The 16,199-nt window shown below is 37.1% G+C and overlaps 1 protein-coding gene across 1 annotated transcript; it reads left to right on the top strand.

The window, feature by feature from the left end:
* Window positions 1-1,711: 1,711 nt before the first annotated feature.
* On the top strand, window positions 1,712-12,069 carry LOC111233216 (CD209 antigen-like protein C). Its single transcript, XM_022760982.1, has 6 exons — window positions 1,712-1,965; window positions 4,450-4,578; window positions 5,696-5,863; window positions 6,690-6,862; window positions 7,523-7,638; window positions 11,596-12,069. Exons 1-6 carry the CDS (start codon window positions 1,857-1,859, stop codon window positions 11,774-11,776), a joined length of 876 nt encoding a protein of 291 aa, XP_022616703.1. The 5' UTR covers window positions 1,712-1,856; the 3' UTR covers window positions 11,777-12,069.
* Window positions 12,070-16,199: the final 4,130 nt, after the last annotated feature.

Genomic DNA, 16,199 nt, shown 5'->3' on the forward strand with positions numbered 1-16,199 from the left:
ATACATATGTATGTATGTGTGTAGCCTATATGTATGTGTGTGTGTGTGTGTGTGTATGTATGTGTGTCTGTGTGTGTGTCTGTGTGTGTGTGTGTGTGTGTGTGTGTGTGTGTGTGTGTGTGTGTGTGTGTGTGTCTGTGTGTGTGTGTGCATTATTTTATTATTTTTTTAAAAGCATATGTTGATTTTCCTCGTTCATGTTTCAGTTCCTGTGATATTTAGAGTAATATATATAATAATAAAGCAGCAGTTGTTTCTCATTAAAAGATTATTAACATATTACTTTCACAGCTCCTCTTCATCTTCATCAGTGCTCTTATTGTCACTGATTCTTTTTTATCTTTCACATCCACCCTTAAAAACAACATCCATTGTACATCCTGATCCAGATCCTGATCTCACTCCTCATCCTCAACTTTGGTTCTCTTCATCATCATCACTTTCATTTTCATCCACCTTCATCCTTCTCAACAGTCACATTATTTTGACCCTCATCTTCACTCTTATCCATTCAGTTTAGGGTTAATGGTTGTTTCTTAAAATTGTAAATTTAAATCACACAATTAATAATTTGAATATTTAACTATGTATTAAAGACGTGGATTTTCAAAAACAGATCAAATCAAGCAACCATTTATCACAACAGTGTATCACAACACAAGCATTTTCATTTCCATCCTCAGTCAAACTGATCCAAATTAATTTTCATTTATTCTTTATTCATTGAAAATTCATGTGATCATGAATTGATCATCAGGAGAGAATGAATTGTTTGAACAAGCCCTGACACAGACGGAAAATCCAACAACATATATTTGACTTACAAATACCACGACCTCTTACACATGTTCCCGCAAATCACACAGAATGGGGTTTACTGTCAACAATTGTTGAAAAATAATTAAATAAATAAATGAGCTACATCAAGCTCGACACAACAACACCGGAAAACATCCGAATTTACCTTCAAAATAATAGCCCTAAATGGAGCAGTAAAGCTTATATATAGCTTATATTTGTTGTGTAGGTCCATCTAAAATAATTGTGGGAAACAATATATGTAAATATATATGTGTCAATATTTCATCGCATCACTTTGTGCTCAAGGATATTATGATGAGCATTTTTCACTGGTGTTTTATAGACCAAATGATTGATCAATTAACAGACAGATATTTAGCAGATTAAAACAAAGCTCAGTATTTCATACTAGCCTACATATTCTGAAGGGCATGATAACAAAAAATGGATTTTCTTGTATTTTCTTGTACATAAAGGCTTATGTGGTAGTTCCTTTACTATTATTATTATTATTATTATTATTATTATTATTATTATTATTATTATCATTATTGTTATTATTCTGTTTTGTACTGTTCCTGTTTTATGTTATATTGTAACTGCATTTTTCTAGACAAAACAAAACAAAAAAAATTAAATGCAATATTTGCGTAACTGTCTAAAGTTGTTCATGGCCTAAAGCGTCATAGGCATCCATCCATTTGTACATCCTTTATTTTGTTTATAGCACCTCAAAATAGTGGAATATTTTTGTTGTTAATATCAATATTAATATTATTATTAGGCTATGTGTCTTCTCTGTTGATTATTATTATTAGGCTACATGATTAAATTAACAACCGCTTCTTGTTAGGGCTTTTATTTTGAAACTGCACCTTATTCAGTCTGTGGCGCTTGGCCGCAGCGCTGGGGCGTCAGAGACAGTTTATAAACAGCAGAGACTGAGCAGGGGGAGCAGTGATCCAGGGCCTGGCCGAAACTTTGTTGTCCACTCTTACGCTTCACTGCAACTTTATCAACTTTATTAACCGTCGCATTTTCCTTCCCGCGCTGACATGACGGCCACGGGGAGCTCTCCGGCCTTCGACGGGATCTACTCCCAGCTGATAGAGGACGAGGGCACTTACGACGAGCTCCACCGCAAGACAGATGTGAAACACAGCGGTAAGGACTCTTCACCACAGAGTAGCTGCAGCTGTGACAGCTGATTAAAACCACCTGTTGGTTTTCTCCCAGTTTATATTTGAGTTCATGATGAGCTTCTCTCTCTCACTCTCTCTCTCTCTCTCTCTCTCTCTCTCTCTCTCTCTCTCTCTTCTTCATTAACTTTCTCTTTTCATGCTGAAGACACAATCTGAGACTTAACTCACTTCACAAATCAAAACAAAGCACTGTGCACGGCTGCATTATGTAACCTAATAAGATTTAACACTGTTTAGATATAGTGCCAACTCTGACATCATTTTCTAGTTTAGAATAATTAGGGCTGTAATTAATGACGTTTAATTATGGAGTCATTGTTTACTATGATAAGAATTAATAGGATTAGGAAACAGATCATTAATCTTATACATCTTTTTATCAACGAATCATTAGTTTTCTTATATTTTATAGACCAAAGAAAAATCACTGTTTCCTCAAATTCAAGATGGCAAAGATATTAATATAACAAAAGCAGTACACCTTCACAGATACATCAAACCAGAACAGACAGTCACAACAAAATACTTATAAGACAGATTTAAAAAATGGTGGTGTAGTTTCTTAAAAATATGAAAATACAGAAAAATGCCCATCACAGCTTCCCAAAGTTCAAGGGGGCGTCTTCACACATCCTGTCTGAGCAACTGTCCAAAGTCCAAAGATGTTGCAGTTACAGTGTTATAAAGCAGATAATCGATTTGCTCCAGTAGAGTTCATATCCATCTGTTGAGGAGCTCACAACAGACTGTCAGAACGGGAAAATCAAATGTATTACAGTCATACATGAGAACCTGCACAGAGGTGCAGGCTGCTGAGAAAAAATGTAAATGTTAGTTGTTTCCCCTCAGTATATAGAAAGTGGATAGTGAATAGAAATACAACAACATATATATTTTTCAATGTATACATTGAAGAAAGTAGTCAAAAATATCACAGTTTCTCAGGAGTGAACACAACATCTTTAAATCACTTGTATATTTTCTGACCAACAGTCCAGAACACAGTTTACTGTAGAGAAGGAAATCCTCACAACTGTAAAGTTGGAACTGGGAAAAGTTTTGTATTTTTGCTTGAAAAATGACTTAAATAATTAATTGATTATCAAATACGATTTTTTGCCACTTATTAATCAATATTAATTAATAATAATGTTTACCTTTTATTTTGAAGTTTACTTTGTAAGTAAAGTTAACGTACATTCCAAAATAAACAAAAAACAGATGTGGTGATAGGAGAATTTTGTTTTCTATGGACTAGAAAACTAGAGCTAGAGCTAAACCAATAAATGAGTCTATATTTGCTTGTGTAAATGATTAATAACAAGAATTTGCTGGACGGAAATAGCAAACTAGTTTTGAGGTAACCAGAGAGCACTATAGAGTTGATCTTTTACACCATAAAAATGTTCATAAGTCCATTCATATGGTACTGTAACTAACAGACAACAACTAATAATAATTATAAATAAATAAATCTTCCTGTCCCATCCAAACAAAATAAAGTCACTTCCCTCACTGCTGTCTGCTTTGTTAGATAATTATGGTACCTTTCAGATTTCCCACGGCCCAGAAGCTTGTCTGACATGTCTGATATTTACAAGTCTGAACAGAGCAGAGGACATTCCTTTGTGAATAAAAGGCTCCGCTTCAACAAAATGTAAATATATTATACAGAGTTAAAGACACCATGAAATAGCATTATTTCATTATTTTTTGAAAGCACATGTTGATTTTCCTCGTTCATGTTTCAGTTCCTGTGATGCGACAGCACAGATGTGATGTTAATCCCATCAAACATCATCACGTCTTTCTTTCAGCTGACTGGACAGTTTCTGTCAGCACTGACGAATCAGGGGTTGATTAAGGGCATTTGTGTTTAAAACACTTATGCATACATTAAATATATAAAAAATACTCACTAGCATTATCTTAGAAGTGAGAAAACAAGAACAGTAAAATAAATGAATGTTCCTGCCCTGTTTTTTTTTGATGCAGTAATTGATTAATCTAAAGATTATTTTTGTGATTAACCGTTTGGCCTATGAAATGTTAGAAAATAGTGAAAAATGCAAAGTGACATCTTCAAATGTCTTGCTTTATCCGAACAAAAGTCCAAAATCTGAAAATATTCTGTTTATAATGATAATAAACAGAAACAAGCAGCAATTACTCACATTTAAAGAGATGAAACGAGGGAATTTTTGAAAAAAAATGATGATTTAAATCATTATTTGATCAAAATAATCAACTTTAGTCTATAATGAGGTATGTTGCTATAATGAGGCATTTTTGTGAAGACGATTTGTGATGAAGTAGCTTGATTTGTCAGGTATTTCATATGTCTGGACTAAACAGAAAACTGAAAAGAGGCTGAAAAGGCTGAAAAGAGAAAAGAAAAGTTGGTTTATTATTTTGATAACAATCTTTCCCTCTTTACCACCTCCAGCTCACCCAGTCTCCCGAGTCATGCTGCCCTCCGGGCTGAGCGGTTCCAGGCCCTACCGCCTCGCAACCATCTGCCTGGCTACGCTGTGTGCCATCCTGCTGATCTCCATCATAGCTGTTACTGCACACTGTGAGTACACAACTGTTGAGAAATGTCTTGATGAGTGGTGTCTTACATTGTTTCACCCGTTCGACCAGAGCACACATATGTACACCATGAGCAATGGAGATGGTGTGACGCACTTTTCTGCAGAATATTAAGCAATTAATTTAGATACTCAGTGGCAGTAATGCCCCTTTAAAAGACAGAAGTGCACCAGTTACAGAGGAGAAGAAGACTGCAAGCTGATGTAAAAAAGTGCAGGTTTCAAAACTTTAAAAAAAGTCTTCACAAAAAAGTGTTGTAGAAAATATAACAAAGGCCAATAACATGTTTGTTATCTCATAACTTTGCTTACTGTACATTGTACCATGGTAAATAAAACTGTTTAGTGGCAACATTGCTTATACCTGAATACAATAATGTAATTCTAAATTGTAAAACACCTGAAACATAAAATAGAACAATATAATTATGCATTATTAAAAAAGAATCATCTGAAACATGCACTGAAATACAATAATATAATTATGTATTGTTAAAAAAAACAACTGAAACATAAAATACAATAATATAATTATAAAAACGTAGGCAGCAAGAAAATATTTGACAGATAAAGAAAAGATATTCAAAAGCCTCCTGAGCATCCTGAGCTGTTGTTCATTAGATAGGCATTCATCATCTGACGCCATCACACTCTATTTCAAAGTAAGTACAGTGTTACCCAAGACATACAGTAATCACTGGTATATGTTGTTATCAGTGCACCCTGTGAAACAGGAAAGTTCAAAACTGCCAAATGAACAAGTTTCAGGTCAGAAAAGAGGATCCTGTGGTTTGAGTCTTGCAACACAGACTTTTCTAAGGAACATTGACCAATAGTATGACTTGAGTCTTGTGTGCTCGTTATGTTGAAAAAGTCACACAATTAGGAGGCTGAAAAGCTGCTCGTTAACCTTGGCCTACACTTGCAGACATTTGCACTTAGCTCAAAGCTCTGCTGTAAGTGCAGCCTCATGGACCTGTTTGTGTGTCTTAGCCTTGTTTCAACGACGTTCTTTCAGATAAATTGTACCCATAGACTGTATATAAAAAGACTGTACCGTGTCTATTTATTTACTCGTTAATCGTTCCACGTGTTCCACAGATAAAAACAAACCTCAGGTCAGTGGCCAAGTGGTACCAGAGATACAGAAGCATACGGAAGACAAGAACGTGTCGGATCTGACCGCTACCATCAACAAACTGCAGCAGGAGAAAAACCAGCTGCAGAAGGAGAGGGATGAACTGCTGGCCAAACTGGCTGCTACTAAAGGTACACAACTTCATATTTGAATATGGATGTCTGCTCGTTCTCACAGAGTCCTACTGTGACTGTCGCAGATTTAGATCTGTGAAATACAGATATTGGATCATTTGCTTTTTTCTTTTAAACAATGAAATTATGGCCATATTTAGCCAAGGCTGGATAACTAACCAGGCAAAGCAGTTAACTAACCAGGGTCCCCAGACCCCCGAGGGCCCCAAAAGCCCCAGGTTTAATCCGGTTTACATAATTTAGTTCCTCTGTTGTAAAGATATGTCTCAAATTGATTAATTTTTTTCTTTGTCAAGTATTTAATTCACCGAAAACCTTGGGCCAGGTGAGATTATGCGTCACATGAGAACTGTAAAGCTGCAACCAACCATCATTTTCATTATCAGCAGGTTAATTCATTCATCTTCATTAACTGATTGATTGCTTTGTCTATAAAATGGGTCAATAGGGGCCCAATAACAATTTTTTACCCCAGGGCCTCCTAGGAAAGTAATTGAAAATTTACCTTGGATTTTCTGATCTCATTTATGGAAACACAGATTTTCTGTATGTTCTTTTAAAAAGTCCATACAGTGGAATTAAGTTTTATGATATCTCTACCAGTCAGTATTTTATTATACTACAATAATTTAAAAGTTTAAACATTAAATTACTGCCCAGCCATAGTTTGGGGTGTGCAGAACTTTTTGTCAATTAGAATCCTTTTTCTCACCAGTCTCTGTTTGCGTGTGCGTGTGCGTGTGTGTGTGTGTGTGTGTGTGTGTGTGTGTGTGTGTGTGTGTGTGTGTGTGTGTGTGTGTGTGTGTTGCCTGTCATTCATCAGCTCCTCAGGTGATCAAACCGACAGAGGCCGCTATCGTCTGCCCCGTGGATTGGCAGCTCTTCAACAACAGCTGTTATTTCATCTCCAGAGTCCGAAGGGACTGGGCAGAGAGTCAGTCATACTGCCAGAGCAAAGGAGCTCACCTGGCCATCATCCACACGGCCGAGGAGCAGGTACATCATGACATGTTAATCCCAATGCTGCCATGTTCAGAGGATTGTCATTAGATTCTGTGTTGGCTGGAGTTTATTTAATCAGGAAGAGCCACTTCTATTCCTCTGTTCACTTCAGAAACATGTCAACAGCGCCAACAAAGCTTTTCAACTGGATATCTATAAACTTAAAAGTTGATACAGTGTGATCAAACACATAGCTATTTGTAAGTTTTGCTATTGCTCCATAGAGTAACATTAGCATTAGCAGCTGTTTACTTACCAGTCTAGAGGAGACGTTGCGAGTTTAGAAAGCCTCTTGTTTGGCTTCTATTTCTATCTAACGAGCTAGTCCTAGACGTTTTCATCACTTTCCGATACCGAGTCACTGTAGTGTCCAGGCTGCGCTGAATAAGGAGGGGCCCAATAACAAAACTTGTTAGTAGGATCAATTGATTGTTGATTCGTTACCAATAAGAAAAATATACTAGAATACCACTTACTTTTTTTCAAAAAACACAATCATCTTGGGCTTCGGCAGAATCAGATATCATCATCCTCTCTAGTGATAGAGCTGGGATATTAATCATCACTCTAATCACAAAGGTACAAAAACAATCAGTCATGATTGTCTTCTATGAATACACCTAAACATTTCCTTTTGTTTTTCTTTCCTCTCAGACGTTTCTATGGAATCTTCTTCCCAGAGGTCATTGGAACGCCTACTGGTTTGGGATCACAGATGCACAGACAGAGGATCAGTGGAAATGGGTGGATGGCACTCTACTGGTCGGAGGGTAGGTTCACTTCTTTCACAACCAACCATCCTCCAGCAGCACGTTAGTAAGTCTGAATCAGTCATAAAAACAGGGGATTTCAAAGGCAGAGAATTTGGTCCCATTGTAGCTAAAGTGAAGAATCTGGGTTTAATAGTACTACTAAAAATACTACTAAATACTAAAAGCCTTTTGTATGTTTTCGTGAACTGCAGCCTGGCCTTTGTTTTTGAGGTTTACAGGGGTTTGGATCTCGTAGTGAATCCTCTAAAGTTCTGATCATGAAGTCTTCTCATTAACAAGGAAACATGTCTGCCTAAATCCTGGAGAGCATTCTTGTTTTGTTGTGCAGTCATGAAGGTTTTTTTTTTTTTTTTTTACGCCAGACAAAGGATTTTCTAGTTTTCCTGTACAAACCTGCTTTTTCAGAAAGTACCCGACTGTTCACTGACCTTAAAAGTTGATACAGTGAATTATTTATTAGTATTAGTTATAGTATTAGTTTATTTAGTATTATTTGTAAATAATGTTCTGTTTGTCAAAACAAAAAAGGCATTGAACATTAAAGGAGCTAGCTGTAACTTTTGCTATAGCTACATAGCCAACATTAGCTTTAACAGCTGTTTATTTTCCAATCAAGAAGAAACATTGCGAGTTCAGAAAGCCTCTTGTTTGGCTTCTATTTCTATATGATTTTCCTGTCGTCCACATAATTTTCTAGTTTTGCTGTATTAGAAGGTATCTAAAGTGTCTCTGATAGCTTTTGTTTGAGCCTCATTATCTTCTTCTCTTGCATGTTCACCTCTACCCTCCTCATATTGACAGACGACTCCACCTCAATCTAAATGCCGATTCTCAACTCTCCGTTAACTCTGAGCCACGTCTAAGCTGCCCAACAAACACTTGGTGACCAAGTGTCTAATCACTTTTGAACCCTTGAAATTTGGGCACTATGTGTTAAAAGAGCTTTATCTCCCACACAGTTCATTCAATAGTGACATAAACCTACTCAAATTAAACCCAGGACTTGGAACATTAACGTAATATGCATTATTTTATTTCAAATTGAATTTGCTGAAGCTCAGAGCCTGAAGAACAAAGAGTGTGTAACTGTCCAAATACTTACGGCCTGGACTGTATTTCCCTCAGCAGTTGGTGGAAATCAAAAGAGAGCTAAAAGAGAATGAATATTGGACACAGATTGTTAGGCAACATATGAAGCTCAGCAGCACTGGATGTCAACTGAGGAGGATTAAATAAATATGAATAAAGGAGTAAATAGAGGGCAAGTGATGTACACGGACACTGTGTATACTCCATATACTCTGTGAAAAACTGTATTAATGCTAAACAATTAAAAGGACCATGAGGACCACTATGTACCACTAAAACCTACAAAATACACAAAAGTATACAATATATAAAAGTAACTCATTCAGTGTTATTATTAATATGAAGAAACAGAACAAATGGATTAAAAAAACACAAGACCTGAAAATTTGCCTTGAAAGATATGGAGGACTTTGACTCTGTTGGAGGACAAATGAGTTCATTTTTGCCCAAACTATGACTCTACTCCTATAGATCCAGATTGTTGTACACACAGACATAGACAAACACACACACACACATAGACTGAGAGACTGACTGACTGACTGACTGACCAGTGGACTTTAACATCTGTTGAACATTGATCTTTTACATGCCTGCAGCTGTAGCGCAGGTTCTGGCCTGTGAGCTGCACAGACACGACCGAAAAGGGGTGGTAAACTTCAATCCAGTACTTCCTATTTCACTGGAAAATCATCCCTCGGTGCAGAAAATCTTAGGAGGGAAGAAACCGAAATAGGAAGTGAAGTTTGTTGACAAAAATATAAAATTGAACTTCCTCAAAACTATTGTGGGTAAGAAAACAAAGCAGTAATACAGGGTGCACTATGGTGGCAATGTTGTTCCGTCGATCACTTTGGTTCAGACTGAGATCTCACCAGCTTCATTCATAGTTCCCAGATGATGAATCCTACTGACATTGCTGATTCCTTAATTCTTCCCGCTACTATCAGGTCAATCAAAATTTCAATTTGTCCTATAAAACTCGGCTTGGTTTATGACCAAACGCCTGCAAAAATGAATTACATTCCCATCAGCCTCAGCTATACTGTGTGTTTCGTGCCTTTTAAGTAAGATGGTGAACATGATTAGTATTATACCTGCTAAACATTAGCATGTTAGCATAGTTGTTTTGAGCATGCCAACGTTAGCATTTATCTCAAAGCACTGATGTGCCTAAGTGCAGCCTCGCAGAGATGCTAGCATGGCTGTACACTGTTAGGCTACGTCCACCCTAATATGATTTTATTTTAAAAGAAAAATGCTACTCTGGGCATACGCGAGTTGGTGTAAAGAGGGCGCAGATTGTGTTCTCTGCAATTAATTACTTGCCAAAATACTATGAACGAGGAACAGCAAAGGCTCTTGTAATTCGTTATCCATGTTGCTTTCACCACTGGTAGTCGTAACTGATAAGACCCGATCAGGGTGTGATGTTAGAGTGTCAACGTCATTGTTTCCAAAGGTCTCTGTTTTCTGCCCGTCCAGACAACAACACAACTCCTGAGTTTACAGCCTAAAACAGGACCAGCAGCATTTCCAGTTGTCTCCATTTTAGGTGTTTGAACTCCAGAGAAGAATGGACACTGCCTGTAAAAGTAGCAAAAGAGATTTTAAAACTAAAACGTAGTAGTGTGGATATAGCGTTAGTCTTTTACTTGATAAATTACTTAAAACAATCAATCAATTGATAACTTTGTTAAACAGCCTAACTCCTCCGCTTGTGCTTTATTCACCTTCTTTAAATATGATGAATTAATAACAGAGTATAGAAGATCAGTACAAAAACATGGAATAGGAAAGAGTCACTATAGAGTTAAAGGTTCAGGTTCCAGATGTGAGATAACAGCTGGAGGGAGGCCAGGATCTTGTCTGCCTGCACTGCACTGCAGGTGACCGTGACCTCTGCCTCTGATGAAAAACAAATGTGTCTGACCGCAAAGAGGGAACAGTGGAAAGAGCAGTTCCGCTTTAGTAGTGTAAAATCATGAGGCATTTTCATCTTCAGGTTTGTCTTCAGCTTGGCTCAATATTTCTTCTTCTGTGTTTGATTTGCTGCATATTTTTTTCTTCTGCCTCAGTTTTATTCATTTGCCTTTGGGGGTTTTACAGTCTGTACAGCAGCAGACAACTCCCTCTGTCCTTAGACCTAGAACTCTAAAGGGGGAAAAATGGAAGAAACCTCAGGAAGAGCGTCAGAGGAGGGATCCCTCTCCCAGGACAGACAGTAGGGACAATCAGGGTGACAACATTATAGATAAATTGTAAACATATATGCCAACGAGACCTTAGCCACACGACCTCTTCTCCACCATGAAGACCTGGACAGATCACACATAACATACAAGAGAAAAACTCAACCGGCCACACTAATATTTCCTTTCCTGTCAAGTGCCAACTCCACAGATTTTCTAATAAGCATCTGATTTTGCTTCCTCATTTTTGTAAACATTTGTTGATGACTAACCTTTTGTCATTCATCTTTGGCCCCCTCACTCCCTACCTCCCTCTTTTCCTGCTGAGATATTTGTGGTTCTGACTTGGCTCTGCCCTGATTCATCAGAATGATTTGACATTTAATTGTGATATTTAAGGTCCCACATTTTACACCTTTCCTTTGTTTGATTTTTAAGTCTATTTGAAGTTCCAATATCCACAAGTGTCCAACTTCCACATCTTCACGCTCCACATTGATATATAAAAGGCACACTACTTGCATTGGCTCTAAATGTTGGTACTGGATGTATATAATGAGTTTCATAATTCTTCTTGATTCTGGACAGCAGTTAAAGCTGAAGTGTTTAGTTCATTAATTTAAATATACTGTTGACCAAAGTGAATTCTCTCTCTCTTCCCTCCGAACTTTAGTTTCTGGGAGGTTGGTGAGCCCAACAACCACATCAACGAGGACTGCGGCTACATTGTGAAAACCCGCGTGTTGACACGAGTGCCGATAAAGAGCTGGTACGACGCCCCCTGCACAATGGACTTACCCTACATCTGTGAGAAAGAAATGAGCGCCGGTGCCAGTACCGCCATTCCACACTGAGATTTCAACGTCACTCTGATCATCTGAGGTAAACAAGGGAAGAAGTTTACCCATCCAGTTGTTCATCAGGCTAACAACCTGATGCGTGAATGGCTGATATTTTGCAAGTACAATTCCACCTACTTTTTTTGATTGATTTTGTCCAGGGTTTCTGCCTCTCAGGCAACACACAGGCTGCACTATCTTCTTGGTGGAGGTCTTTGGGGCTGTTTCCAGAATTAAAGGTCCCATTTTTTATATTTGTGGTTTTAAGAACCAAAAACCATCTCAATGTAGTTTCACATCTCCTTTCTCAGGTTTCTCTCTGGAGCTCTAGTAACAACAGGTCAGTGAGCCAATCAGAACAGAGGAGGCTCTGAGCATCGCTTCTGATTGGCTGACTGTTTTCTGAGTGATCCAATAAAAAATATAGCAGATTTCAGGTAAACACACAGGGAAAACAAATCCTGCAAGGTTGGATGGTGGGTCCCGGTGGGTGGGGCTTGGGGAGTGGCTGAGAGCAGTGACTGCTTTGTTGTGACATCACAAAATTACAGAAGTCCTGACGGCTCATTATAAGGCTCAGTGTCTGAATACAGACTGTGAGCATTTCTCTGTGGACTGAGCGCTTTGATACTTTCACAGTATTAATATAGAACCTAGACCTGCTTTATAATCAAACAACACATGGACATCTACCTTTATACTATATGGACCTTTAAATTGAAGGCAGGAATCAAGGCTAAAACAAAAAAGGTACTTCGACCTCATTTAATCTATACTATCATTTTCTATTAATATGATATACTACCATTATTATGAAAAGCAAAAAATTTGAATATTGACCGATTTCATTCATTTGTTATTTGGTAAATTGAAAAAAACATTGATAAATGCAAGAATAGCATTCAAATAGCATTTTAAGAACCCCTGACTTCATTGGGCCCCTCTTACTTTTCTACTGATAAAAAGTATCACAACTAACCTGAAGGTCAATGGCTGCACTTGGTTTAGTATTCATTGTAGATATATATTTTTTTCAACATATGAGATGCGTTTTAGCCCAAGAAAACCTCAGTTGAGTCACTTTCTGAAGGATTGCAGTGCCTTAGTGATTTAATATGGTCAAATGTATTACATGGTTGGGATACAACAATGTATTTGTGCCTTAAACCACATAATGCCATGTTTTTATGTTGTCATTTATTTCTTACATGTGAATGGGATTTTTAGGAATGAATAGTGTTAGATTTATATTAACTGTATATAAAGGAAGTGTCATGATGATAAATATATGGGAGTATGATTATCAGTAAAAATGATCAGTTTGAATTTGATACACTTTTGCTCAGTTGATTGAGTCTTAATTAATCGAATATGTGAAATTGCAGAAATGTGTCCTGTGGATCCTGTAAATAAATAATTAAAATATTGTTTTGTATATCTTAATTTTCCACCATACTTGACCCACTTATGAAATACCTTATCTGCTTAAATCTGCTTTAATCAGTATTTTCAGAAGATTAAAGTTTATGATGATTTATTGCAAGCTATTTTGCTGCCCCTAGTGGCCAAATAAAATCCAAATCCATCCATCCAAAATCCATTAGTGCAGCTTTAATGTGACACTAGATTTCTAGTAATTATACAACAAAGATGTGCAAACATGTTTGTTTAGTAAGGTCTAGTTTTTGTTTGTTTGTTTGTTTGTTAGTTTGTTTTTCATTTATATGTCCTGCACTTTTTTTTAAAACAGTTTTTTTCTAAGAGACTATTTGCACTAGACCTACCAAACTTTTATATAAATATAAACTTTCGTCCGTTAATAACCCATGCCATTTAAAGACAAAACATGTTTCTCATTCTCTGTGCTATTAACTTATGTTTACCAGTTTTTCGGCCTGATACAAAAGTGTGAAAATTGCAGATATTAAATAAAACATTAGGACACAAATCCTTGCATAGAGATCATCCTATAAAATCTGACACCATTTAACAACATGTAATGGTTCAGTGTCTTTAACGTCTCCTCTCCGCATTGTTGTTGTTGTGATTGTTATTGCCCAGCAGGTGGCACTGCACACACAAACAACCTGTAGTCAACATGTTGATATGTAATGGAGGTCTGCAGGTCACACTGACCAACGGAAGAGCTGGAGAGGAACTAAAGCTGATTTTAAAATTTTTCATTATGAATTAATGTTAAGTATTTCCCCCTGTTGTATTTTTAGATGAGAAAGTTTCAGTTTATCTGTATAAATGTAAAAAAGAAAAAGAAAATATAAAATATAAATTATTATTATATTATAATTATTATTATTATTGCAATTTAAACAACATAGAATCTCTTAACATTTTTCCATTTGATCTCAGATAAATAAAAATAAATTTAACTTAACTAATATTCAAATGAGGTCATTCGTTTGTTTGGAGTACAACAGAATACATGGAAGCAACACAAAAATACACCATCACACACAATCCATACAGGTAACAGTACTTTAACCTTCAACTTCAGCTTTTCTCGTGTAAATGTCTGCTTTTATGTTTTGTCTTTATTAATGAGAGCAGCTGTATACATTTTTTTTTTCATTTAAAAGGCATTAATGTAAATCCCCTATACAAACTAAGAGTGTCATCTCCCCCTGACATGTCATCTCTTCTTTGAGCTGAAAGACGTACATTCAGTCTTCCACTTCCTGTCTTGTTAAAGTGGGCTTAGAGCGTCCCTGAATGAAGAAACCAAAGGTGGAGGGGGTTTGTTGAGTTTATATTCCTGCCTCCCTCCTGAGCTCGTTACCTCAGGGAGTTATCAGGAAGTCAGCTAGCCCTCTTCTGTCACAGTTCATTAGCCCGGATTACAGGCCAAGACTTAGATGGAGAAACACTCAGGCTCGTTACTAAACTGTAATAATGTCCCATCGCCAAATCAAACAATGAACCAGTGAGCTGTAAAGACAGATTTAAGTTTTCAGTTTTAGGAACCCTCAACAACACTGGAAAGAGACAGAAAATGTCTGTATGTAAAGCAGAAAATTACACTGCACTGTGAAGCACAATTTATGATCATGAAAAACAGCAAAGAAGAAACCATCAAGTGATCACTAAAGAAGTCTGAAAAATTATGCTTCAGTAATTTAGTTGTTTCAGTCATCCAAACAGTCTCCTTTTGATTTTTCCTCTTTAAAATTGAAGAAACTTTTGTGTATTCTTTCTTTTTCTTTTTCTTTTTCTTTTTCTTTTTCTTTTTCTTTTTCTTTTTCTTTTTTTTCACCAAAGACAAAATGATGTGCACCTTTGTTTCAATATTTGAAAGATTTGTTCATAAATTACATTTTCACTGTAGAAAGGTAAAAGGAAAAACTAAAAGTAGAGAAAGACTAAGACAAACTACTGGTTGAGAGGAAGCTCATCTGTTTGTGTCAGCGAGTTGACTTCTAATATGAATATCATTACTTCATTAACTCACCCACAGTTTAATACACTTCCCAGAATCCTAGTTGAATATTAAATGTATTTTTTCTGGCCGTAGCTTTAATAATGTTGAAACAAATATCAGATACTGGGGTATTGGAGAATATTGGGACATTCAGCACACAGTGCACAACCTCATACAATGCAGCTCTCACCCAGAGAATAATTAAATATAAAGCTCAGATGAGGGTCTGTATTCTATATTTTCATTTTTTTTTTGTCTTTATTTATTCAGGTATGTTTCTCTCAGAGTAAACCTCTCCTTTCCAGAACGGTCCTGTAAAAAAAAAGAACCCCATAGGTCGTGTGTGCAAGCAGCTTGTTACAAACCATACTTAAGCGACCTCTAGTGGCCGTAGTGGTTATGGCAGGAACAAAGGAGAAAGTTTGGCAAGAAAGTTTGGATGAGGTTGGAGTTCGTGGATAGACCGTTCCACAGCCTTGACCGCCTGTATGGTGCTATGGGTTGTATTATTGTTACCATGACAATGAAGGTCGCTACTATACTCTTTATTCCCTGGGTTGTATCTGAGGGTAGGGACAAACAAATTCGGTCATTTCGGTTCGAGGACTTGTTGCCCTGGTAACAGCTACAGACTGTAGGTCCACACATTCACACCTGGAAGCTGCCCAGCACAGTCTGATCTGCTGGTCGCTGAGCAGCTTCACTGCAGCAGTAGTTTGACCTCAGGACACCTCACTTTTATGATCCCTGCTAATCCTGACAGTCCAGGGATTGATCCGGCGACCTTCAGGTCATAAGCCCTCTCAATAATACCAGATCATGATGAATGATGAAACAGTGGAGTAGCACAGCAACCTGCACAGAAACTTAAAGGACGTGGAGACAATAAATCAAATCCAGACAGAGTCAAAGAGGAGTCAAATCAAAGCGGGTTGACTCGTTGCTCATTAGAAATATCTGGTTTCATCCGTCCAATGATGGCGTGGGGTGGTTCCCAAATAAAAA

Source organism: Seriola dumerili, unplaced genomic scaffold (assembly GCF_002260705.1).
Source record: "Seriola dumerili isolate Sdu_G_001 unplaced genomic scaffold, Sdu_1.0 BDQW01000381.1, whole genome shotgun sequence".
NCBI classification, from domain to species: domain Eukaryota; kingdom Metazoa; phylum Chordata; class Actinopteri; order Carangiformes; family Carangidae; genus Seriola; species Seriola dumerili.